Raw genomic sequence first — 24,462 nt, 5'->3', positions numbered from 1 at the left:
GACAGACAGACCAACAGCAGAGTTGAGGGAGACTTGGCCAAACGATGGATTGGGGAGGAATGGGGTGGGGAGAAATGGTCTGGACATGATGGATACAGAAGGAAACTTCTTTGCCCCCCCCCCCCACCACCTTCTTCCCTCTCTCACTCACCTCTCTGTCCCTTCCTCTTCCTCCCTCTTCCTCTACCCCACTTACCTCTCTCTCCCTCCTTTCTTTCTCCCCTTACCCTCTCCCCCCTCCCCTGTCCCCCCTCCCCTCTCTCTCCCCCTCCCTTCTCTCTTCCTCTCCCCTCTCTCCCCCCTCCCTTCTCTTCCTCTCCCCGCTCCTCTCTCTTTATATGTTTGTGCTCTATCCTTCTGAGCGGACGCTCTAACTCATAACGAGTTACATCATGGAGTCCACCGATAACTAAATTTAAGCTTATTGTGGACCTCTGAAGTATATTCTGAAACCTTACTTTCAGGTCACAATGCTAAATGTAAGTTTTTCTTTCGTTAAATGTTTGCCTTGCACTGCAACATTTGAGACTTGAAGTATAGGCTACTGTTGTATTAACAACACTTGCATGGTATGTTCCAATTTGTGATAATCCTCATACTCTGTCACAGAGTGTCGGTTCCGCCAAAGCAGCTTCCTGAGCAAGGGTTATATTGGGTGGTTTGCCATTGCCTTCCCAGTAGTAGTTTGGGCTGGAATTTGGAATTTGGCCACTGTGCTGGTGATAGCTCGTCCACTCTTTGCGAATAACACCGTGGGAATCTTTAACATCCACTAACTAATGTCGGTAGACAGGACGCCCAGTTGAACATCCATCTGAGGAATGGCACACATATTGATGATTCACCCTGCCTGCGATACATCAGGATGACAGTTTATAGCTGGGTCGGCATTCAAACCCCGGCTAGACAGCATAGAAGTGAGTATGCGTACCCCGAGGCCATCCTATCAGCCCAGGTCATCTCTCAACACACTGCTTAATATATTTATTTATTTATTTATTTATACACTTTCACGTCTCAAATTAATCACACCTTCTTGTGTATAGTCAGCTGCACAAACTTTCCTCGACACATCCCTCTATCCCGACCATGCTCTCTGTGTACTCCCCACTTCTCTAATTTCCTTCTCCACCACCTCAATTTTGGTGGGACATATTTCATCCAAAACTAAAACGGGCACTCATAGAGCGCATACCTTCGCCGCCACTACTTTTTTTGTTCTTGGTATGAGTGTGGGGAACTGGTTTCATATCAATGGTCTTATGACACAAACCACATATCTATAATGTCATGACCCCCCCCGACTTTCGGGGGCTACGGACTAAACAACAATCAACTCACGCCGTTTTGGCGAGTCTTCACTCTCAAGCTCGGTGAATACAACGTTTCAACAAGAGAAGGTAAAAATTGGTCATGTATCTTGCATTATTGTTTCTCATTCCTTGAATTTTTCAAAATCCCACAGAGCTCTCTTTCCCCCATTAACACCAAAAAAACCGAGAGTTTAAACAACACCAATCAACACAAAATGTCAGGTGTTTACCTCGATCTCTTGGTAGGAACTGTTAATCATCGCAATGAGCATGTTCAGTAGAACCACGACCATGGTGACATTGTAGACCCCATATAGCACGTACCCCGTATTCTCAATAAACTTGTGGTTGTATTTCAGAACCACGGAGGTCACCTCGGAAAGGCCAAATATCGACCAAAACAGCGTTTTGAAGCTTTCTTCTACCCTGAAACAAGAAGAACAACAAAATGGATCACCACAACAACTAAGCACGTACAACACAGAACTAACCACACAAGATTATTTACACCAAGTTCACGAGCTATATTTCTGGATTATTTATTGTAAGTGTACAAAATGGGAATTTGTCACTTTTTACAACTAACTCATAACAGGTAAGAGTATTATGAATTGCTTTTAAGTAATAGGCGTCCACAACCAACCTTGACCGTGTTGTGAAACGTCGGCCGAAGCCCTCACGTTTTCACTTTCATTCTCACTTTTAAATTTGTTTTCTCCGCAAGCGGTTGAGCGATTGACACAAAACTTTCAACGGAGGAGCACCGACCCATGGATACATTTTTAACAAGGTTACATGATTATTGGATAGAAATTGAAGCTGGCTTTCCATAAAGTCTGATTTTTGTGGGCATGGGTTGCTGGGTGTTTTACGTATCAGGAATAAATGGCCTCGACCTCGCATCGCTCGGTCTCGGACGAATTGTCAAATTGAAGCTACAATCAGTGTTGCATTCTGCAATTGGGTTTTAAATAGAGCAAAGCGATTTTAAGAACTTGGGTACCCTTTATCATAAGGAAACCTTTCTGCAGTTGCTATTGGAACTGCAAAGTCCAGGTGTTGCAACCAATGATACAAAAGGATGATTTATCTTACACGTCCAGTTACACGTCTCTCAGCCTCTCCAACCACTTCATCTCTCTTCAAGCCACGTGCCCCCTCTCTCTCTCCCCATTCTACACCATCACCCCTCCACCCAAATTGTCATCAGCAGTGGGGGTTTTTTTTTTGCTTTGCTTGGCTAACATCTCAACCTTCCAATAACATATTATTTTGTCAGTATCTGTATTTTATCCGTTGGATGTTCTTACACGTGTTACATTCTCAGTAGCAAAAGTGATGCAATTACATTACTGAAAATTATTATGCGATTGAAAAGCTAATGAAAGTTCGTTTTAAAAAGAATACTCGATGAAAATGGTTTACTCTCTCCTGCAATGCAAAGTGGTGTCGACGTCTTCTGTCGTAACCTACGTGACAAATGCCGCGTTGAGCTTCGCTCCACGGTAGTACGAGTACAGGTTAAACATCCCAATCATGAAGGCAACAAAGACCATGATGAAGATGACCATAAACTTGAAAATGTCCTTGACTGTACGTCCCAGAGAAATCTGGAGAGGTCCAAAGCTCTCGTTGGCTGGGAGGATGTAGGCGATGCGTGAAAAGCTGAGAACAATGGCGATAGCGTAGAGACCTTCTGATATGATCTGGGGGTCAGAGGGAAGCCAGAGACTTCTGGCTGGATGGGATGAAAAGGGATAATGTGTGAGTAATGCCGGAGCAGTGATTAGAACGCACACCATTCAACGTTAGTCGCTCATTCGCAAAGGGTCATTTCACATCAAATGTAGCCCTCCAACTTTATTCCCTAAAATATACTGATGTGTCCGTCCAGTTATTGCATACACATGGTAAAGGAGTCGGGAAAGGCGTTTCGGAGGATATGGCAGTTTTAAAGGTTAGGGATGGGGGAGGAGGCATAAAGGGTATATGTGGGGTTGAGGGAGGGGGGTTTAAAATTCCACCACTGTGTGAATCTCTCACCTTTCGTGAAGTAATGTACCTCAGGAGGAAGGCTAACATTGCTTATGTCTCCCAGAACATTCAAGTCCACATAATGCTGGGCCTCCATTGCCTTGTGAAAGGCCATGAAGCGGGCTGTGTACGATGCCACAAATATGGCCAGCATACCGAAGTCGAGTAGATTCCATAGTTGCAAAAGGTACTCCTTTGGTCCCTCCACCCATAGTTCCTTACACTCAGCCCAGATCATGCCTGAAAACGTAGGTGCACACAAAGGCCTCACATATGCTGTCAGCCATCTTGTTTCTTTAATTGCAACACATGCTCACGTGGTGTATGGAGGAACTAAACAAACCTAGGAGCAAACGCGATGGCAAAATAGCACACCGATGACCCACAGGCCACCGAATACATCAGCAAGCGCAATTGGAAAAAATCAAGGCGTTTGTTGAAAAACAATTTTTTATTTGAAGAAGTAAACAAGACGTAAAAAAACAGGACAAACCAAGGATCCAGGCAAGGATCAAAACTTCGGTCCAGGAGAATCTGGTGGTTATGACTCTGAAGATCTGGCGCCCGTGATCGGTCCGGGTCTCATTTGGGAGAAGGCTGACGCCCTCAAAGCGGTCTGACGCATTGATCACAAGTAGGCCGAGGAAGGTGGTGAAGGAAACCGCGTGTGCAACAAACTTCATGAATGGGCTCTTGAGGACCTGCCCTATCTAAGGAGGATCAAAACATGAGCAGGAACAGGTCAAGTTCAACTGCTGTTTCACGTACAAAGCAAGATTCTGTAGCCGTAACACAAACCAAAACTTCTTGCTGTAAGTAGCTCGACAGGTCCAGAAAGCAACAGACCTTGCTGCATGGAGCAACCCAGTAGGCCAAGGCAAGGAAGGGCAGAGAGATGGAGACTCCCATCACCACGAGGCACTTTATTCCCATAGACTGCTGCCGAAGTCCCGACAAGCTCTCATACCAAATCGACAGCAGCTGTTGCTGGCAGTTCGGATGCGCCACAAACTGCCAGGGAGGCACATCGGCACCTCAGAAACATCCTGGAGCGATACACTTGCTGTGCACTGTTGTCCCAGCACAATGAAAATCTAGTAAATGACAAGCAATAAATATGGACTTCAGTTGCATTGTTAAAGTCAAAAATACATTGAGGCGATTCGTCTGTGTGAATCCTGGGTGATTCGCCGCAATGTCCAATCGTCACTTCGGTTTGACCGCACTTCGAGCTTCGAGCATTTTTTTGCAACCACCCGAGTGTCGCCGCATGAACAACATCGGGTTAAGGATGCAATGCAAATCTTTAGCGAATCGCCCGCAATTTACCAAAAGCTATTGGTTGGTGCCTGCACGTACAATTTCCCAGTTGAACGTACGAACATGTTGATCGCATGCAATTCGCAAGGGTGACTTGCCCGGTCGTACAGCCCAGTGAACGTGTTGTAATGTCAGTGGTATATGGACATGCCAAGTAGCATGTGAATGTTGGCCAACGTGCACGAGGTCACATGACAACTCAAAATAAAGGCCAATTACTACACCGTAGTCCCAATAAGAAAGTCAGACACAAAACACACACACACACACACACACACACACACACACACACACACACACACACACACACACACACACACACACACACACACACACACACACACACACACATCCATCCATCAGGCTGATTCTCTGTGCAGAGCATTGGTGCTACCTTAGCAGTCTCCTTGGCTATTGGGAACAATACTGGACGGGTCACCACTCCGACACAGGATACCAGCAAGCTGGTACTCATTTTGCTGACCTCATAAGGATGACGGGCAGAGTCAACCCCACTGTTTACAATGCCGTATTATGCAGGGCCTGCATCATATCATGGTCCATATATAATTGCAAGGGCGATCCACAACCTTCAGGGAAACCGATTCATTTCAGCAGAAATTTCACATTAATTTTACAAAGGTCGCAGAAGTGTAATTTATTCTGAATGCTATTTTCACAGTCATATTTGGATACAGGTGTTTGAATAAATTACCTGCTTGTTTTGTTTGCAGTGATCTAGGGGCTCATTGCGGAACTTGTATGAGCATCACATACAATACTAGAATGGGCACTCGGTGGAGCACATACCTCCACCAGGCTGAGTAGTTTACATTTTGTATCCCACTGATAGGCTGGATCTGCATCCGGACCTGAACTAAAATCGAATCGTTTGTTCTTGTCACTTACACAACTCATCCGCAAAGGTTTGTCATAATCCGTCCACAAAGTTTTGAAATATCATGTAATACTGCATATCATTTTGGCCCAATCTCTAAATGGTGAAGAATAACTTAAAATTCTCGGATCTGGATCTTCACCAAAATATCTCTCTCTCTCTCTCTCCTCTCTCCTCTCTCCTCTCTCCTCTCTCCTCTCTCTCTCTCTCTCTCTCTATCTCTATCTCTATCTCTATCTCTATCTCTATCTCTATCTCTATCTCTATCTCTATCTCTATCTCTATCTCTATCTCTATCTCTATCTCTATCTCTATCTCTATCTCTATCTCTATCTCTATCTCTATCTCTATCTCTATCTCTATCTCTATCTCTATCTCTATCTCTATCTCTATCTCTATCTCTATCTCTATCTCTATCTCTATCTCTATCTCTCTCTCGCTATCTCTCTCTCGCTATCTCTCTCTCGCTATCTCGCTCTCGCTATCTCTCTCTCGCTATCTCTCTCTCGCTATCTCTCTCTCGCTATCTCTCTCTCGCTATCTCTCTCTCGCTATCTCTCTCTCGCTATCTCTCTCTCGCTATCTCTCTCTCGCTATCTCTCTCTCTCTCTCTCTCTCTCTCTCTCTCTCTCTCTCTCTCTCTCTCTCTCTCGCTATCTCTCTCTCTCGCTATCTCTCTCTCTCGCTATCTCTCTCTCTCGCTATCTCTCTCTCTCGCTATCTCTCTCTCTCGCTATCTCTCTCTCTCGCTATCTCTCTCTCTCGCTATCTCTCTCTCTCGCTATCTCTCTCTCTCGCTATCTCTCTCTCTCGCTATCTCTCTCTCTCGCTATCTCTCTCTCGCTATCTCTCTCTCGCTATCTCTCTCTCGCTATCTCTCTCTCGCTATCTCTCTCTCGCTATCTCTCTCTCGCTATCTCTCTCTCGCTATCTCTCTCTCGCTATCTCTCTCTCGCTATCTCTCTCTCGCTATCTCTCTCTCTCGCTATCTCTCTCTCGCTATCTCTCTCCCTCGCTATCTCTCTCCCTCGCTATCTCTCTCCCTCGCTATCTCTCTCTCTCGCTATCTCTCTCTCGCTATCTCTCTCTCGCTATCTCTCTCTCGCTATCTCTCTCTCGCTATCTCTCTCTCGCTATCTCTCTCTCGCTATCTCTCTCTCGCTATCTCTCTCTCGCTATCTCTCTCTCGCTATCTCTCTCTCGCTATCTCTCTCTCGCTATCTCTCTCTCGCTATCTCTCTCTCGCTATCTCTCTCTCGCTATCTCTCTCTCGCTATCTCTCTCTCGCTATCTCTCTCTCGCTATCTCTCTCTCGCTATCTCTCTCTCGCTATCTCTCTCTCGCTCTCTCTCTCTCGCTCTCTCTCTCTCGCTCTCTCTCTCGCTCTCTCTCTCTCTCGCTCTCTCTCTCTCTCTCTCTCTCTCTCTCTCTCTCTCTCTCTCTCTCTCATCATTGGTTGCGACGCAGCTATGCCGCTGATGCAGTGTCCCCCTTACCAGAACACTGGTGCTCATTTTGCCGACCTCGGAAGGATGACAGGCTGAGTCAACCTCCTGGTGTATTTTAATTCAGCGGCCAACGGGGCTTGAACTCAGGACCCTTTTAATCCCAAGCCACCAACCTAACCACTAAGCCAACACCAGGCTATGACTCAGGACCCTAGGATCCCAAGCCGCCACCCTAACCACTAAGCCAACACCAGGCTATGACTCAGGACCCTAGGATCCCAAGCCGCCACCCTCACCACTAAGCCAACACCAGGCTATGACTCAGGACCCTAGGATCCCAAGCCGCCACCCTAACCACTAAGCCAACACCAGGCTATGACTCAGGACCCTAGGATCCCAAGCCGCCACCCTAACCACTAAGCCAACACCAGGCTGTGACTCAGGACCTTAGGATCCCGAGCTGTCACCCTAACCACTAAGCCAACACCAGGCTGTGACTCAGGACCCTAGGATCCCAAGCCGCCACCCTAACCACTAAGCCAACACCAGGCTGTGTACAGATAAGTAATAGCGCAATTATTATTATTTTTTATGTTATTAATAATAATAATTATTAACCCATCCCCCACACAGTGGGAGATGGGGTTTAAGTGTGTGTGTGTGTGTGTGTGTGTGTGTGTGTGTGTGTGTGTGTGTGTGTGTGTGTGTGTGTGTGTGTGTGTGTGTGTGTGTGTGTGTGTGTGTGTAAAAAAATATGAAAACCTATATTATGAGAACATGGAGAACACTATTTAATATTTGGGTCAAAATGTCAAAGGACAAAGCCAGATCAAGTACAAATATGCTTTATTCGCCTGTCCATCACGTATCACGAGATGGCCGAGTTTTGTACTCGCCTCCGTGTTTCTTTATTTACTATTTGAACTTTTGTCATCAAATTTTCAACAAACTTTTGTTTTGAATACGAGCAGAGTACCCGCCCTATGGGCGATCCTGTTCCAAGTATACAACACATTCTGCTGACGCATTCCTTTATTTGGGCGGTGGATATGTAACTGACAGCTCTGTATAGGTAAAAAAAAACCAACAAAAAAACCTGGTTTACATGCGTGAAACAAAACATGCCGACTGCTTATAATTCAAACCACCTCACTGTACAGGAAAACATGGGGACAGCATTACTGGACTGTAAATGGTGGACACTTGTAATACTCTCCCTCACCTGGAGGCAGCGCTACATGATGCACATTTACATAGAGAATTTGCATCCCCTCCCCTCCAAAACCACCGGCAAAGATAAAAACACTTCATACATTAATTGCGGTAATGCTGATCCTATCTACCAAGTCTGGATGCAATCAACCAAGAACTGTAGGAGTAGCAGTCGTGGGACAAACAAACACACACACAAACACTGGTCCATGAATAGTCAGGATATGGAGAACAATATTGAATAAATTTTCCTTTTTTTTTTAGCTGTTTTCGTGAAGTTTAGTTGGAATTCAAAGCAGGCGCAGACAGACTTTACATTTAGATGATTGACAAAATCAACAAAGTATACAGGATTTGAACCTGGGATAGCATCATCAGAAGCTTCATTCTCAGATGGTGATCGATACCAAATGTGCAAACCAGTGGTGTCATGGGAAGGTTTGAGGTACTGTGGCCCTGCAAAAATGTGTCAGCTGTGACGCCATCGCCAGATTTACCGTCACATCAAGTTTTATCATGACACTAACAATTTGAGTCCCCAAAAATGAGTGATAAATGAAATACGCACATTTTACCATGATAGACAAAAGTTTAACACTCACACCGACTTCATCTCACAATTAAGAATCCCATTTAAGTAAAAGTCAGATCAATTTAGTCTCTCACCACCATTTTCTGACAAAACAATGTATTTTCAGAAATAAAGAGAAGTTTACAATTTTTTTTTGAATTATTATTTAGTACGATGCGGTAAGGGCTGGCAAGAGGGCCGAGAGGTACCCACACTCACCTCAAAGATGTCTAGCCTGGGTTCGAATCTGGACCCAGCTATAAACTGTCATCCCAGCATGTCACAGAGAGGGTGATAGATCTATGTGTGTGCCGTCCCTCGGATGGACATTAAACTGGGTATCCTGTCTGCCAGCATTATTTGTTTAGTTATTGTCTTTCACATTAGTTGGTGTCTTTCTTGGAATTTATAAAAAGAGGATAAAGCTTTGGGGCCGGATAAACTTCTGAGAGTGGTGAATGTGATGGTAGAGCAGATAAGCATGACGTTGGCAGAGCGGATAAGAATGATGTTAACGTATATAACGTCATGCTTATCTGCTCTACCACCCTGAGTCCGTGTCATTGATGTATTATAGAGCCTACCTTTGCTCATACAACGTGCCATTCTTAACATAAACAGCAACACTATTGATCCACTCAGACTTCAAATAGTTGGAGGCATCCAAAATTTTGCTTGCCTTCATATCTTCCAGGGTCGAAATACTTTTAGGAAAAAGTTATAATTCACTAAATCTGGATATAAATGGTTGGAAAGTTTGTCTCACTTCTAGACCTTGTTGTATTTGGCAATTAATTTGTATTTGTGTTGGCTGTAACCTGTATTGTTGTAATATTGCTCCCACGATGAAGTGCCCAACGTATTGCCATGGACACATGGCCGTTAAGCTTTGACTACGATTGTTTGGCCATGAAAGCACACAAAGCACAATAACTCAACCGTTCGTGAATGGACGTTCCATATTTCTTCAATTTTTTTGAGTACTTCGATGTTGCAGCGGCACAAAAATTGCTGATGTCACAAAACAAATTCCATTCATAAATTCAGATCTTTTTTGCATACAAAGTCAAGACTCATTGAAGAGCTCGAACACCGAGGAAATATTGTCACCTCTGAGGCTCACTAATGTGTTATGCCTCAGTGCCGAAGGCCTTATGAATGCCTCCATGGATTTCTGAAAACGGTTCTGTGTACTGTGTTCAGAAATTCCAACTTATGGTTACCACTCCCCAAGGATCATTCATTAAAAACTGAACCAGGTGGCAGAACACGCACAAGAGGCAATGGGCAGAAATATGTCTCTTATGATTAAAACTTTATTACAAAAAGTGCAGGAAAGAGAGAAGACGAAATGCTATCATAAAGGGAACAGACCAAGCGATCAATGGACACAGATAAGAACTTTAGTAATTACATATGATGTATCAATGCCTCTGTAGATATAATCGGTCATACTTCTGGTCACAGAAAACAAAATGGAAATGGAGAGTAGGAAGGGTGGTGTGTGTGCTTAGCCTATGTGGGTGCCTTGATACCTGGGAGGGAGGGAAGGAAGGATGAAGAAATGAGGGAGGAAGGAACAATGAGAGAAAGAAGGATGGATGAAGGTTGAGGGTGGGTTGAAGGAAGGAAGGCGGGAGGGAATGAGGCAGAATTAATGAGGGTGTGATAAGAGATAGCAATTTAAGAGATAGTAATTGTCAGGGACTTATCAGAGCTCTGTCAAAACGAAGTGGCAGGTGCATCGCGGAAAGTTGTAAATCGTTCGCTTGTCCATGTGCAGCATTAGCGAATATTTGAAGTTAAAAAGTAAATTGTTCACGAGCTAATTTGGCCTTCTAGAGGCTGGCATTTCCGAAGCACTACTGAAGAAGTTTTTTTTTTTATATAAATAGAGAAAAATGCATAATAGCATCCAAGAAGTGGGTAAATAAATAATGTTGACAAATTTCAGGTTGAAAATGAATAATTGATTTTCATGTGCGGTTTCTCTTATTATTTTTACTGTTGCGGAGGCTCTGCTCTGCCTCGGATGGAATGAGGTGCTGGAGCGGCGCTCCGGTGTGCTCCAGCAGCTCTATACCCCTCATACTAACCCAGATGTATGTGGATATTGTGTTTTGTTTCATCTGTGCAGATCAAATGTTAAAATTATTATTTTATCTAATGGCCAAATGAGAAATCCCGAAGCTGCGTGTGCGATATATATGATAAAAGTAAATGGTTTTTCAATTTCCTGTGAGTGATTGCTTCGTAATAGCTGACAATAACAAACAAAAAAAATACAAATATTTAACGGAATAAGTTTTCTAACTCTTTAAACGTTAATTAATTAGTATAGTCATCTAATCAGTACAGTCAGTAGCCACATTGTTTGTTTTATTATAGTATGGAGTAAAATCAGGTAAGATGTCCCCTATTTGTTCCTCTTGTTCAGTATACTGAAGAATTTTAATTTGAAATTGTCCGCTGTACTGTCACTCAGAAATCTTTCTGGTGCGGACATTCAAGCCACTGAACATACAACCAGGACAGAGAAGTGGCATCTTTCCCTAATTTTAGTCAAAATAACATTATTGGTTTAAAACCTTAGGTTTCTGTATTCCCTAAAGGAACATGTACCTCTCAATATGGTGGTGAGAGAGTTTGTGTTTGGCGGATGCGAGGTACCTTTTTGACCTCGTACTTGATAGCAAGCTTGAGACGACTCAGCACAGGCCGCAGCTTGGCATTCCCAGATGAGGCTCCATCAGACACATGGCCATTAAGTATGGCCTCAACCTCCTCGCTATCACGGCAGAGGTCCAGAAGGCCCACGACAAAGTCCTTGCATTGCACAGACAGCTTCCTGTAATCATTCTGTCAATCACCCAAGTGCACAAACAGATGAGTAGGTTTTGTTATCATCCTTAAGACGTAAATGGACAAGGGGAAACTTGTGTTATCAAATATTTGTATGTAATAATAATAATAATAATTATTATTATTATTTTGATTACAATAACAGACTAACCAGTTAAACATTCTTCAAACAATATTAAGGTAATGATAATAAGTTGAAGGAATCTCTCCATTTATAATCAACAAACGTAATTTAAAATAAACAGCAAATCATTTCATGCCTGAACAAGGAGCCAAAAACTCCCGAAGTTATCCGATGAATAAAAGGCGTAAGCTTGTGGGTTCTGTAAGAAGGGTTGAGTAGGTTTCCAAGATTAAACAACATGCCTTAAAACGAACTTCCCTGCGTGAAAACCTCACGTGTGTTTCAGGTGTGATTAGCATCCCGTAAGAAGGTGGTTGGTGGAATCGGTCATCTCCACAACCTATTTCGTCGATATCGACCCATCGGTGCTCACTCAATCATAGGTTTTAAAAGTTAGCCCTGTTTGAACTGACCCTGATCTCCCCCACCCCAGGAGGATAATCATCTAGGTCCTGGAACACACCAGGCCACCATAGCATAATAACTTAAACGTTGACAAGAGAATATAAGCAAGGAAGACAGCCAGATTGATGTTCCCTTTAGCAATTATGACCTTAAATGCAGGTACGATATCAAAAGGAAAAGACAGAAATACAGAGTTATTGAAGTTAGCCTTTTTATTAGCTCGCTTGTTCGAAGAACAGAAAGCTATAGCGATACCCCCGGCGTGAGCGTCAGCGTCAGCGTGAAAATGTTAGAGTTTTTGGTGCAAGTTTTTTAGAAGCTTGCCATTCATTTAATATGTGAACTAGGATGCTGAAATTTGTCATGGAGGTTCCTTTGGGGGTATACTATTGATGTAGTGAAGTTGAAATTAAAAAATAATTTCAAATGTTTTAAATTTTTGACCTGTTTTGAACTTAACTTTTATGTAGTACATCAACGTTAAAGTTTTTGGTGCAAGTTATTTTTTAGAAGCTTGCCATTCATTTAATATGTGTACTTGGATGCTGATATTTGGCATGGAGGTTCCTTTGGGGTATACTATTGATGTAGTGAAGTTGAAATTAACAAATGATTAAAATTTATTTTAAAATTTCAACCTAAGATGGTGTCAAAGCCACCCAATGCTCGCCTGTTTATACTAGATGCTTGCCATTCATTTAATACGTGTATTAGTTTACTGATTACAATATACAAATACATATATTGCTTTAAAATTATTTGGATCAGACTTCACTGCAATGCTTTATAAAAAATATTATTAGACTAGTCTTTTAAAAACGATAAATGTATAAACAGGCGAGCATTGGGTGGCTTTGACACCAACTCTCTGGTTTTTCAGAAGCAAACACTGTCTTCTTTGGATGTCTAGTTGTGTGTGAATAATATCAAACAGGATTTTACTTCTCATATTCTGTGAAAACCCCCTACACTCACCTTAAACTCCTTTTCGATGTTTGCCAGCAGTGCAAGCTCATTGCTCAGCTCGAGTGCCGTAAGTATGGGGTCTTCACTGGACAGCGACAGGTAGGTAGGGCTGGCCAGGCCACGGTAGGCGTTGATACGTGAGCGTGAGAGGCTGAAAGCATCATGCCGCTGCTTCTCCAAACACTCTGGACACTTACAGAAGTAGTTGTGTGGTCGTTCTATTCGTGCACCTTTTCGTAACAGGATGTGCACAATTTCATATTCCTGACAATGGGCTGCCAGCAAAATTGGTGTCACATCGTGTGAGAAGCGGGTCCCATCCTCGTCGTATGCGTAGAAGTCATCGTCCTGTGCCGCCTGCTCACGGGGGCTGACGGTGAGGCGTCGGCCATCTGCAAATGCTGGGTGGATCAGAATCTCCTCCACAATTCGCATGTAGCTTTAGGGGTGGGCAAAGAAGTGAAATAAGTTGCCATATTTACTCATTATTCTTGCCAATTGAAAAGGAAACTATATATATATATATATATATATATATATATATATATATATATATATATATATATATATATATACATCTGCATATCTCTCTCTCTCTCTCTCTCTCTCTCTCTCTCTCTCTCTCTCTCTCTCTCTCTCTCTCTCTCTCTCTCTCTCTCTCTCTCTCTCTCTCTCTCTCCATCCGCCCCCCACCCCTTTTCTCTCTCTTTTCATCCCCATCTGCATCTCTCTCCATCTCCATCTGCATCTGCACCTCACTCCATCTCCATCTGCATCTCTCTCCATGTCCATCTGCATCTGCATCTCTCTCCATTTCCATCTGCATCTGCATCTCTCTCCATTTCCATCTGCATCTGCATCTCTCTCCATTTCCATCTGCATCTCTCTCCATCTCCATCTACATCTCTCGCCATCTCCATCTACATCTCTCTCCATCTCCATCTCTCTCCATGGTGTTGGTTTAATGGTTAGGGTGGTGGGCTTTGGATCCCAGGGTCCTGAGTTCAAATCCTGCTCAGCTGTTGAATTAATACCAGGTGGGGTTAACTCGACCTGTCATCCTTCCAAGGTTGACAAAATGAGTACCAGCTTGCTGGTATCCTGTGTCGGATTGGCGACCCGTCCAGGATTGTGCCCAATAGCCAAGGAGACTGCTTAGGCAGCACCAGCACTGCACAGAGGATGGTCCCAATCTCCTCCCCCTCCTCTCTCCATCTCCATCTGCATCTCTCTCCAGCTCCATCTGCATCTCTCTCCAGCTCCATCTGCATCTCTCTCCAGCTCCATCTGCATCTCTCTCCAGCTCCATCTGCACATCTCTCCATCTACATCTGCATCTATCTCTTCATCCCTCCTGAAATACTGTATAAACCAGGCATCCCCCTCCCCCCAATTGAGAATGATTTGTGAGCATTTCAGGGTGAAAACTAACTATTAACACATCTTCATTCAGTTGCAGGTTGCTAACAAAGCAGCTTGTAATGAAACATGATATTGGAAATTGGCCAGAATACTGACATCTATTGGCCTAAACATGAGTTATGCTTTGATTTCAAAGGAAAGAGGAAAGTAAAGTCAAAAAATGAATTGTCAGGACGGAAGCATCCGAAGACATACCTGAATATTACCAAAACACAATGTTTATATCTATGGCCGTTTTGTTAAGTCTTTGAGCTGCTCATTGTCAATTAGACGAGAACGTTGTGGAAGCTCTAGTTCATGCAGAAGGACGCACTGGGGGTTTGGTGCTGCTCTTCGATGCGGAGATGAGGAGCAGGCAAGGCATTGCCTATTAATTGTGTTTTTTTTTTCCATACAGAGCAAGCAGCAGAGTTGAAGGGCATGTGCAGCATTATTCGTTAATTAAGATGAATGCAGCAGAAAATAAATGGTGAGTTGGAGGACGAGTGGGGATCGGTTGAGAGGACCCAATCATGACGTTGTTTACAAGGATGTAGTATGGAGTAGAGAGGAGGATTTGAACGAAGTCCTAATGGACATAATCAACGAGTTCACAACATGTGCATCTTTGACTCGAGGACATGTGCAGTACCAACACAGATTATGGAAATCGAGGCGGAAAGAGAATTTTAAGATAGGTACAAATATGTGTAGATATATTTTGATTAGTTACTTTGTAATTTTTTTTGGTGTTAATGTTGTTTGTTGAAATTATACTAAGAATAGCACGTAGTCTCTTTGCAATTGGATTTTTAACCATGACGCACATTTGGATTCTAATAAATGGCATTGTCGTGTCAGTTTGCATGATGTAGTTGAAAGAGAGCTATAGGTTTGTACAACATAGGTTACAAGTTCCAAAATCTCCTGATGACCTTTTATAATATTTGAAAGACATCTGAGATCTATTTCCTTAACAATTCATTGAGAACCGTTTCAAAGTTTACCATGAGTAGAGGATATTGGCAAAGCAAGAGGATGAAACACTAAACATTCCGGTTGGCCTGTCCGTGTTCCCATCTGAACCGCTGCCTGGCTCAGAATGCAGGAATCTCAGCTTCAAATCGTATGTACCAACTGGATTTGTCCATTGTCTATGAATGTCTTTTTAAACATCTAAATGGACTCTGATGTGTACTGATGTCTTTGTCCTGCATGTGATGTATGTATAAGCTTCTTCATGAGACGAGATGTACCATACTCTTTATGAAGCAGTTTCTTGACATGTTCTGCTGGGTGGTTTGCCATTGCCTTCCCAGCAGTAAGTCAGGGCAGGAATGTGGAATATTGACAGGGTGTCGGCGATGGCTCGCCCACTCTTTGTGGAGTTCACTGTGCGATATTTAACGTTCACCAACTAATGCTTGCAGATGGGACACTTGGCTTAGCGTCCATCCGAAGGAAAGGCGCATACATTGATGCCTCGCTCGCCCTGCCTGTGAAACACCAGCATGACAGTTTGTAGCTGGGTCAAGATTCAAACCTATGTTAAAGAGCTCAGAAAGAAGTGTGCATACTTCGAGACGAGACTACCATTCCAGTTTTCAATAAGCCTGAGTTCACAAAAAAAATTGATTATTGAATTAATTTACTAAGTGTAGAGCAAGAGTGGAGGGAAGCCAAGACACTCCTTCTTAGCTATTCCCAAATTACCTCCTGGGTCGGTCTTGGTTATATGCTCAGGATTCTGATCGTCCACACCAGATGGTTCTCCTGTTCAAGATATAGCTGGGAATTGTGAATGGAAAATGTTCAGTACACTGAACAAAAGGGCTGAGGAGGATGTGGATACACAGGGAGGCATGTCGTGCACCGTACGCCAATTTCTTTTGCTGCTGCTGTATATTACGTTGCATGAAGCTTCGTTCTACATTTGCTCTGTGATGTAAATACTTTGGTTGAAATTGAGTGGATATTTTCTTGCATAATTTGTATTGGCAACCGGGCGTAATGGTGTGCGCCTGTAATCCGGCCACTCGGAGGCTTGGGTTGGAGGATCGCTTGAGGACGGAAGCTCTGCACTGGGCCACGCTATGAGAGGGTGTAGGGCAGCCCAGAATCATGGCGAAACCCACTCCTTATCCCTGTGTCGTAAGAGGCGACCAGGTTTGCGTCAGGAAGGGCATCCGGTGTAAAACCTATGCCAAATCAGTATGCGGATCACAACGGATGATCGGATGTGGCGGATGTGGCGACCCCTAACGGGAGCAGCCGAAAGACGAACAACAACATAATTTGTATTGGCACTACATCATTTACATACCTGTAGAGTGGAGGGGGCAATAGAGAAATAGACTAAGAAGAGGATCAAAAGGCAGGGTTGAGGAGTTGGGGAAGAAGGAAGAGAAAAAGAAAAGGTTGGCAGGAGATGGGAGTTCTAGAAGGGGGACAAAATGGAAATAATGGAAGGAGCAACCGAGGGTGGGAATGGGTAAGGGAGAGGTAGAATTGTCGGCGAGGGATCAAAACTGAACAACCTTTTGCTTGCGCAAGTATGGTAGATGGATTCTGATGTTGCACCTCTTACCAAATAAGTATAAGAAATGTGTTTCCATAAAAATTTCCGTAAAAATATAATTCTATGATGTCAAGCATTTGGTGTGATTTTTTTTAAACTAGAGTTCCTTTGCAAAGGAAAATAAACCCAGAAAACATCTCATTGTTAGATATTTCAGATTGTGTAACTGTTCATCCAAGATTCACATGTTCAGGTAAATCATAAAAGAAGACCAACATTGTCGGCGAGTAATATACTAAGGTTGTTTTTGAAGGAGTGTGTAGTACCACGCACTCACCCCTTGCTGATAGCCAAAAGGAGCGCGTCTCCAACCCGCGACAAATTGTCCCTTTTAAGTAGAAGTTCCGTCACCTCGAGATGCTCATTCCCCACAGCCAGCTGCAAGGCGTTCTGACCCATGTAGTCCACGCAGTTGACATTGAGAGACCGGGATTCATCCAGCATCTTTCGGACTACGGGTATGTTGCCGTACTCGGCTGCGTCCAGCAAGCGCTCCTCCTCAGCCGTGAGACTCGCCGCACGATCGCTGAACATGTAGGTCGGTCCACGGTTCGCTTGACGCCTCCCTTTCTCTCGGCTGCCCATCATGGTCCGACGTCGGCTGGTCTGCAGACTTGACGCCATGGTCCTTCAAAAAAGAAGTCAAATTGAGTTGAAATTATTTCACAAGAATTACAGAAGATAGCTTATATGGACGACATATGAACAGTCTGTTTGTACTTTTGGTTGAAAGCAAGTGGCCATTGACGTTTGAACCCGGCATCACACAATGAATGATCTCTTCTTTGTGAAACTCTCAGCTCTGCCATTGTAACTCGGAATTTTCCCGGAAACTAGAATCCATAAGAAGTGGCATAAATAGTGTAATATCGAGGGATGCAAAGATAGTTGGATTATTATCAGTGTGCCAGCATAGATTAAGTCAATGTAAAGCACAGACATGATGAGCCAAATGACCTACTCCAATGTCTGCGTCTCATTGTAGATCCTTGTGGAAGACATTCCAGTATGTTTTGTCGGCCTATCCTGTCCCAGGTTATTCTACAATTCTATAACGTTCACAAAAAGACTTTATAGGTCATCATCGTTCATCATCATCGTTTTAAGGCCGTTTCCATGTTTGCATGTGTGAGCCGTGGTTCACCGAATGGCTGTTTTCCAGGTTACACGATTCCTTGCCCGCCCTCTTGTTAGGCCTTTAACTCAAAGATGGTCTCTTAACACCACATCCCATGTTTTCCTTGGATGGCCGCTGGCTCTCCTTCCATTCACATTCATATTTATACACCTCTTTACACAGCTGCCCACCCACATCCTTTCCACATGTCCGAACCACCTCAACCTACCCCAAAGCAGAACCTCACTAATGCTTTCTATACCTAACCTATCTCTAATTCAACAATCGGTTTCCTATCCTTCAGTGTCACGTCACACATCCACCTCACCATTCTCATTTCGTTTCGTTCACACCTCCGTTCATCCTCCTTGTTGATCACCCATGTTTTGCTGCCTTGTGTGTGTGTGTGTGTGTGTGTGTGTGTGTGTGTGTGTGTGTGTGTGTGTGTGTGTGTGTGCACTCACGGAAAGGTTCCTGCACACCATCAAAAATTACACAAAATGATACTGACATGTACCCCAGCAATATCATGGTCACCCAAAATGTGCCTCGACATGTTCCCCAGTTTACCCGTGAATATCCGGAATTTGCATATGCATACAGTGTACTGTGCACACACAACTTGCCATGCACGTGTACGGAGTCACGTGACAGTGCTACATGTGGTACTGAGCAAATATGTAACACAGCACGGTTCGGTGAACCATCCCAGCTGTGAAAAACATTTTTATTTACATCTAAACATCTAAAACGGGATGCCACGTCTTTCCGAATATGAACGTCTTCATGTTATTGGCATACTTGAGACAGGATTGCTACAAAACATTGTGGCTAGACATTTTGGAGGTCATCGGAACACCGCACCATCACTCTGGAGACGTTATCACCAAACTGGCAACATTAGAATCCGTCCACGTTCTGGGCGACCATGTGTGACGTCATGTTGGCAGGATAACCATATCCGGTCGGTGCACCTTAGGAATCGGTTCCAGACAGAAACTTTGAGAGCTCACGGCATCCTTTACTTGCAATCAATCAGTGCCAGAACCATCAAGAATCGGTTGAGCGAGCATAACATCTGACAACGACGAACAGCAGTACGTCTGATTTTGTTGCCGCATCATCGACATGCGCACCTAGCTTGGTGTAGACAACATCTGAGGTTCAGGAGACAAGATTTGGCTGCTATCCTCTATATAGATAAGTCGTGGTTCCATCTTGGCAGTCGTGACGGCTGTTGTCGCGTTTATCGATGGGAAGAGTGACGTTACAATGACACATGTGTTGTGAAATGTTCGTCCTTCGGCGATGAAAGCATGATGGTATGGAGAAGCATCGCCGCACATCACAACACCAAGCTGGAGGCATTCATGGCATTCAACAGGTATTCGGATTTCAGTAGCATGATGAAGTTCTTCATCCTCACGTCCACCCATTCCAACAGGTTTATGGACATCACATCACACTTCAACAGGATAATGCGCGCCTTCGCGTCGCAGGAGTGGTCACCAACGTCATCGCACAACTAAACATTCCGACACTTCCCTGGCCAGCTTTTTCACCTGATGTTTCTCCCATACAACATGTGTGGGATGAAATGGAATGACGATTGGGCCGTCTTCGAAACCAGCCGCCAAGGTTGGCCCAACTGTGCAGGCCTTTGTACAGATCTGGATTGACATCCCTCAAGCCTTCTTGATCTTCAACCATCTTGTGTCCTCAATGAGGTCCCATTGCCAAGCATGTGTTCACACCAGATACTGAGGTGTGCACTGACTTTTGGCCTCACCCCTCTTCGATCCTCTGGAGACATGTCTTGCACACATGTGTAGACATTCTCATGTCAATTTCATTGAGATGACCAAACACCGTGATGTGTTCGTTTTCATTTCTCATTTCACATAGGTGTAAATGATGCACACAAACTTTTTTCTGCTGGGGTGTGTGTGTGTGTTTGTTTGTTTTTGTGAGTGTGTGTGTGTGTGCGTGTGTGTGTGTGTGTTGTAGGTAATGTACTGATGTGGATCCGTGACCAAGGTTGTGGATCCGGCGATTGGCGAGGTTCTGGGCTGAAAGGATCAAAACCTTGAGGAAGAACGGTGCCCAGCTGATGATCCATGCAGTTGGGAAATTGTGTGTGTGTGTTTGTTTATTTTTGTGTTTGTGAGTGTTTTTATGAGTGTGTGTGTGTGTGTTTGTTAATACTTGTATGAGTTTGTGTTTGTTTTTGTTTGTGTTTGAGTGTGTTTGTTTTTTGTTTGGGTGTGTGTGTTTGTGTGAGTGTTTTTCTTTTTATTTATTTTATTGGTATATATATATATATATTGTCGTGGCCATGGAGGTTAGGTTAACCCCCCTCCCCCCCTGCCGCGACCCAATTGTCGTGGACGGGCGGTTGACACCGACCAGGCTGGTTCGCCGAGCACTTTTCCTTCGAGGCGAACACGTGATCCTCAGAGATTGTGGCGCATGCGGGAGGGAAATAGGCGGCAGATGCACGTATACAACGGAAGCACAGCACTACGGTTTATACTCGAACCCACGACAAATAGACAACACAAGCAACTTAAAATAAACACGGGGATTTCATGAAAATGGATCAAATATTTACAATGGTAATAATTCAAAATGTAAAAATAAAACGTGAGGTCAATTGATGCCTAAAGTCGAGGCGCCTCTACACACGGACTTTAATACAGACAAGGGAAAAATAAAAGAAAAGAAAATCCTCCCTTTATTCTGGCACTTAGCTTTCTCCAGAGACGGTCTTTATTGAACTTTGGGGTGAAGCCATTTCATCCCCCATGGGAAGATGCGCTCAAAATGGTGCCGAGCCAATCTACGAGGGCTGTCGAATGTTCCTCTTTTAAACGAGCGCCGTTCACAACAATCGCCCACCTTCATCCTTGAACACACAATGGGATAACGTGGAGTTTGCTGAGATGCACTCTCCTCTTCCCCTCTTTCTCATTATCGTAGAACTTTGCAGCTCAGCCAAACAGGAATGGCTCGCATCTTGCTCCGTCACATGGGCAAATTCACAGCATGACATGAGAATTGCGTCGCCATTTTGTCACGCCAAGAGGAGTGCAAAAATGAGATCTTCCATCTCAGCTATGCTCCTCTCACACTATTGTCCTCCCCAATCTCCTGCTCCGAACCCGACTCTCCTTCTACTGGCTCTCTGATATCACGCCGATTAACCATTCACTCCAGGGGCATGGTTTCGCCAGCTGTCACCCTTACAGGTGGGACTTTTTTTTGTGCCTGCTTGAATCTGCGGCTCGGTGGTCGTCGTTTTAAGGATGTGATCCCCCTTCATTGCCGGTCTTGAAATACAAAAACATAGGGAAAAGGTCACAGGGGGCAACTACAAACTGGGAGAAATCCTTAATCCCTACCTAATTAACACAGCACCCCCCCCCCCCCCCCCGTGTAGTGACAAGTAACACTTAAGCTCACAGTTTCTCTTCTTAATTTACATCGAGATGTCTCCTACATGTCCACGGACCAAGAAACTCGATACACTCCGTGCTTGCCTATGAAATTTCTCCATCTCCCCCACATCCATAACAATATATATATATATATATATATATATATATATATATATATATATATATATATATATATATATATATATATCTATAGATATATACATGTGTTTTTTTGTGTTTGTTTGTTTTTGTATGTGTGATAGAATTGTTTGGAACAGTCATGTGTGAAAAAAAACTGAGATGTGTGTCGCCCAAACTCCAGGGATTGCATTTTTCATAAATTAAAATGAGCACATGACTTTTTGGGGGAAACTTAAGCTCGAAGTCAATTTTTTAAAGATATACCTGTATGTACAGAGAAAATAATTTAATCTTGATCTAATTAAACAACGCATCGATCACAGAACATGGTTATATGAGCTGAAAGAGAATATTTATGGTACAGTATTTACGGGGACCCGTCATAGATGGGCACTTCAGCGAGTATTTACAACTGCGATACATTGTTTCAGTGCCCTGACACCATCGACAGTACGATAAATTCACACCTTTTGGGGCCTTTCTACTTTGATGTTATTTTACAACATCATGCTATACTTGCAATACAAACCAGCTTCAAAACATATTGTAACCTAATAATGACAACAATGATAAATACATTGCATGTTGATGGCACGAATTAGATAGGTTTCCACAAGTACTGGTAACGAACACAAACCATCAAATGGTCTGTTGCTTTTGATTGCTTTCAGGTCTGATTAAAACAAAAAATTTAATTTGTATTTATTGTCGAAGTTGTGCGTCTGATAGGATGGCACAGAGAGAATATATTCGCCTCAAAGCTGCACAGCCACGATTTGATTCCAGACACGAGTATAAACTGCCGGATTGGTCCTTCACAGGCAGTGCGGTGCATCATAAAGTGTGCTGTGCCCTGGGTGGACGTTCAGCTGGATGACCTGTGGATTAGCATGAGCTGGTGGACATTAAGAATCCCATGGTGTCCTTTTAGAAGTGGATTGTGTAAATTGCCATGAGCAGTTTCAGTGTTTTTCTTTAATTAACCTCCGCCATCGAAGATCGGAGGTTACTGTTTTCACCCCTTTCTGTTTGTTTGTTTGTTTGTGAACAGTATTACGGAAAAACTCCTCGACGGATTTCGACGAAACTTGGTGGGGGGGGGGGTTAGGTATGGTCCAAGGATCATGCCATTAGATTTTGGACTTGGTCCCCCCACCAAAAAAAATTGTTAGAGAAATTTTTTAGATTTTTTTTGCATTTCTACATGTTTTAAGTGATTTCCAACCCGCCCTTCCCCCCCCCCCCAAAAAAAAAAATTGTGAGAATTTTTTTTTTGCATTTCTACATGTTTTAAGTGATTTCCAACCCCCCCAAAACAAATTGTTACCCCCCCCCAACAAAAAATTGTTAGAGAATTTTTTTTTTTCCTGTCTACATGTTTTAAGGGATTTCCAACCCCCCAAAAAATTTAGAGAAAAAAAATTTTTTTTTGCATTTCTACATGTTTTAAGTGATTTCCAACCCGCCCTCCCCCCCCCAAAAAAAAAATTGTGAGAATTTTTTTTTTGCATTTCTACATGTTTTAAGTGATTTCCAACCCCCCAAAAAATTTAGAGAAAATTTTTTTTTTTTGCATTTCTACATGTTTTAAGTGATTTCCAACCCCCCCAAAACAAATTGTTACCCCCCCCAAAAAAAAAATTGTTAGAGAATTTTTTTTTTGCATGTCTACATGTTTTAAGGGATTTCCAACCCCCCAAAAAATTTAGAGAAAAAAATTTTTTTTTTGCATTTCTACATGTTTTAAGTGATTTCCAACCCCTCCCCAAATTGTTAGAGAAACAAAAAATTTTTGCAACTTTTTTTAAACAAAATTTCGATTTCTTTTTTTTGCATTTCTTCATGTTTTAAGTGATTTCCAACCCCCCCCCCACCCCCCAAAAAAAAAATGTTGGAGAAAAGAACTACAACTCTGTCAGCACTGTTGACATCATATTTAATGAATAAGATATAAGGTTCACTTGAGTGACCCAGCAGTATTGGCGGCGGAGGTTTTGCACTCTCCGAGTGCTCCCCCTCGAGTTCGGTCTTTGATACACTTAACGTCATGAGTTGTCCTCGATTCCAATTTGCAGGTCCTTGAACTAATCTATTGACGTATATCAGAGAGTGCATCTGAAGTCCAATTCAATGCTGGAATAAAGGGTGCTTTGCATTAGGAAGACCTTCTCTACAATTACTCCTTATATGGGGCACCTGAGCATGATGTAGGAAGGTGAGTAAACCCATGAACAGAATTTAAACACTTTTAGGGATCCTTTTTGAAACAAAACCAGGTTGCCTTTCCACACCAGAGTGGTACACTAAGAAATCTTGAGGTAGGAATCAACATTAACGTTTATGAACTGTGTAATGCTATGTTGCATCACACAGTTCACATGTAATGCCATGTTTATTACCTCCGCCACCGAAGGCGAAGGAGGTTATGTTTTCACCCCTTGCTGTCTGTTTGTTTGCCGGTTTGTTTTTGTGCAGGATATCTCAGAAAGTTGTGGACAGATTCGGATGAAACTTGGTGGACAGGATGGATGTGTAGCAAGGACGAAATAATTCGATTTTGGTGAAGATCCAAATCAGGATCTGAGAATTTTTTAAAGTGATTCTTCACCATTGAGTGATATGGCTAACCAGAGTT

General features: G+C 43.2%; 1 protein-coding gene across 2 annotated transcripts in view; it reads right to left on the bottom strand.

Moving 5' to 3' along the window:
- The window catches only part of LOC147014638 (short transient receptor potential channel 7-like), a 110,652-nt gene that overhangs the window by 14,107 nt on the left and 72,083 nt on the right, over positions 1–24,462 (bottom strand). For both annotated transcript variants that reach the window (XM_085852765.1, XM_085852764.1), the window contains exons 2-9: positions 17,410–17,760; positions 13,163–13,592; positions 11,467–11,655; positions 4,194–4,358; positions 3,841–4,057; positions 3,357–3,587; positions 2,787–3,051; positions 1,544–1,739 (exon numbers count right to left, since the gene is read on the bottom strand). In XM_085852765.1, the coding sequence (XP_085708891.1) occupies positions 1,544–1,739; positions 2,787–3,051; positions 3,357–3,587; positions 3,841–4,057; positions 4,194–4,358; positions 11,467–11,655; positions 13,163–13,592; positions 17,410–17,756 (2,040 nt within the window). In that variant the 5' untranslated portion in view covers positions 17,757–17,760. The remainder of the gene's footprint in view (positions 1–1,543; positions 1,740–2,786; positions 3,052–3,356; positions 3,588–3,840; positions 4,058–4,193; positions 4,359–11,466; positions 11,656–13,162; positions 13,593–17,409; positions 17,761–24,462) is intronic.

This window comes from Eptatretus burgeri, chromosome 13 (assembly GCF_056783735.1).
Source record: "Eptatretus burgeri isolate ZD-2024b chromosome 13, Ebu_testis_v1, whole genome shotgun sequence".
In the NCBI taxonomy this organism is placed as follows: domain Eukaryota; kingdom Metazoa; phylum Chordata; class Myxini; order Myxiniformes; family Myxinidae; genus Eptatretus; species Eptatretus burgeri.
The sequence above is the reverse complement of the archived record's forward strand: the minus strand, read 5'-3'. Positions and strand labels throughout refer to the sequence as shown.